This window comes from Propithecus coquereli, unplaced genomic scaffold, assembly GCF_000956105.1.
Source record: "Propithecus coquereli isolate 6110/MARCELLA unplaced genomic scaffold, Pcoq_1.0 Scaffold55, whole genome shotgun sequence".
In the NCBI taxonomy this organism is placed as follows: domain Eukaryota; kingdom Metazoa; phylum Chordata; class Mammalia; order Primates; family Indriidae; genus Propithecus; species Propithecus coquereli.
This window is the reverse complement of record NW_012151396.1, coordinates 2,026,277-2,028,961: the sequence shown is the minus strand read 5'-3', so window position 1 is coordinate 2,028,961 and position 2,685 is coordinate 2,026,277. Positions and strand designations below refer to the sequence as shown.

Genomic DNA, 2,685 nt, shown 5'->3' with positions numbered 1-2,685 from the left:
ATCTGTTTGTATAACTCCAAATCCTCCAAGTAAAAAGCATATAGTCCATACCAAAAAAAGACATGATATTTCTACCCACAAGCTTACTTTATTTACTTTTTTCATATTTCTTTTATGTAGTACTCGACACATCCTTATTAGTAAGAGTTTTTTCCTTCTCTTCCTAAACTATGGATGAACAGCGTATACTTTAAGTGGCATGATCATCCATGCTCTGTGCTTAGCACTGCTCTCAGAAAACAGAGATGGAAATCTGAGAGCATGAGGGAGAGGAACTGGAATATAAAACGGAAGCTGGAAAAAGAGCTACAGAAACGCTTTGTGACTTTATAAAAAGTCAAATGGAAGCAATGTTTGTTACCTACATATGTTCATGATCAATAAGCTGGAAAAAACTTGCTTTTTCATTTTAGCAACAAACTGAAACTAGTGCTTTAAGGAGTTATGAAGATAGCAATGATTGTTAACAACACTGTTATTAGGAATAACAAGGTTATAATCATCACATGCTATCACGGTGTACTTTTACCTGCGCTATCTAATTTATCATCTAAGATAATTCCAGAATTTCTTTCTAATCAGTAGCGTCAAGTTTCACCAATATCCCTCAGCCTTTCCAAACACAGATCATCAAAAATTAGGAACACTGAAAAGTTTGTTTTCACATTATTAGGTCATCTGGCGGTGATGATAATTATTTTACAAAACAGAGCGAAATGAGCTCACAATCAACTAATATGGACACACTGTATAATAAATACATTATTATTTCATATTTAGAGGCGCTGTCAAGAACATGCAGCATAAATTAAGAGACATGAAAAATGCCTTTTAAATTTGAGAACAATGTAGTAAGTAAATAATATTATTTATATAAACCTCAATTTTGTGAAACTCTGAGATTTTATCCACTATAATTTCCTCCTTGTAGTATTAGCCAAATGCCCTAAAAGCTATTGATAACCTGATAAGCCAAATTTGTTCATATGAACTTTAAATCTATAACAACTCTCAAAGAAGAAAATGGAATGATATCATACATTCAAAAGCCTTATATTCAATGAGTTAACTTACTAATTATTTATTTGATAAATGGCAATGTCACAGGCAAGAAGCCAGGAGCCCTCGGTCGTACCTAGGCATTTTCGGTAGCTGCCACACCATCTCAAGAAAGTTCCTGAATAACCTGGATTGATCAGTTTATTTTCTTTTTAAAAAACGATTCATCTGAAATATTCCTGAGATCCTTTCCAGTTTCAAAGTTCTACAACTATTAGTGTGCTTTAAAGTGACGGAAAGCAAGCTCGCGCTTACCGTTCTGTTCCCGCTGCACTCCTGCTGCCAGAAGGTCTGGCTCCCCAAGGCTGATGTCGTTGAGCCGGGTCCCCAGACACTCCACGCAGAGGTGCTTGCACCACTCCTCGGCCTCCAGCTCTGAAAATAACCACACATCATCACAGTCAAGCACTGATCCCTAGGACTGGAGAAGGAGTGCTCCCCGAACCGTGTTCCCAGGTAATTGGTAAGAGTTAAACATCTGCCTTAAAACAACAACAACAACAACGAAATACTACATTTAGGAAGTGAAAAAAAGTCCCTAAAATTATTTCCCATTGTTTGCCATATATTTTCAAGTGTATTTAAGTTATTCTATGCTACTTTACCTTATTTACAAATCATAGTCTGAGATTTGCTTCTCATCTAACATATTTTAGATTGATTTTATTTTTGGAGAAAAATTGCATAGAAAAATAAATTAGCCAGGTTTAGTTATTCCACAATGTATATATACTTCAAAAACTCTGAGGTTCCTTTTCCATTTTTTTTTTTTTTGGTTCCAGATGGAGAGCTCTTGTATCAATAACAGATTGGACATATCCTTTTTGTTCCCTTCCAACTGCAATTGCAGGAATTTCCTACATACGAGTTGCTTCTTGATTATGTTAACTTTTGCTATTAATGATTGATAAGCAACATTTGTTTTCTAGAATTGCTGTATGTGTTGTGAATCCTTTATCAATAACCATGACTATAACACCACACATTAATATTTTCTAAGGCCAGTGTAGGCTATCTTAAATACTGTTGAAATACCTGGAGATTTTGGAAATTATAAGAATTCGACATTTGAAATGTCTACCTAATGTGTCCTTCTTACGGCAGTGTCATCTGAAGTCTAAGAATAATTTTTCCTGTGTGTGTACAAGCTTGTGTTCACTTAAGTTTCCCTGACACCATGTAGGATTCTAAGTTGATATGAAAACAGCTGACAGCACTAGATAAAGATGATTATAGCAAAGAATTAATCAATAACCACTTTTATCTCAGCAACACACATTATTTTTCACCTTTAAAAATTATTTGCATAAATATCTATTCCTAGCTAGACTCAGAGAAAATAAGACCAAGCTGTCTGAAGAGTTAGGAAAACAGTAGAGGAGAAGTAGCAATTTTGAATGTCAAAAAATGTTGTGGTCAAGACTGAGCAGTGTGACTTTTTTTTAATGATAATACCCTAAGATCACCACGAGCCACATTAATGTAATTCATGACATTGATTCTGCACACATTTGCGTCTTATCTCTTAGCAGAAAAAGTTCAAACTAAATCCAAGCATATGGTTGACAAAATAATAAAATAATGTTTCTCATGAAGAATAAATTATATTATTTAATACGAAAATAC

The 2,685-nt window shown here is 34.4% G+C and overlaps 1 protein-coding gene across 1 annotated transcript in view; it reads right to left on the bottom strand.

The window, feature by feature from the left end:
• The window catches only part of DOK6 (docking protein 6), a 557,474-nt gene that overhangs the window by 257,067 nt on the left and 297,722 nt on the right, over positions 1 to 2,685 (bottom strand). The window contains exon 4 of the mRNA XM_012657584.1: positions 1,315 to 1,434. Within this exon, the coding sequence (XP_012513038.1) occupies positions 1,315 to 1,434 (120 nt within the window). The remainder of the gene's footprint in view (positions 1 to 1,314; positions 1,435 to 2,685) is intronic.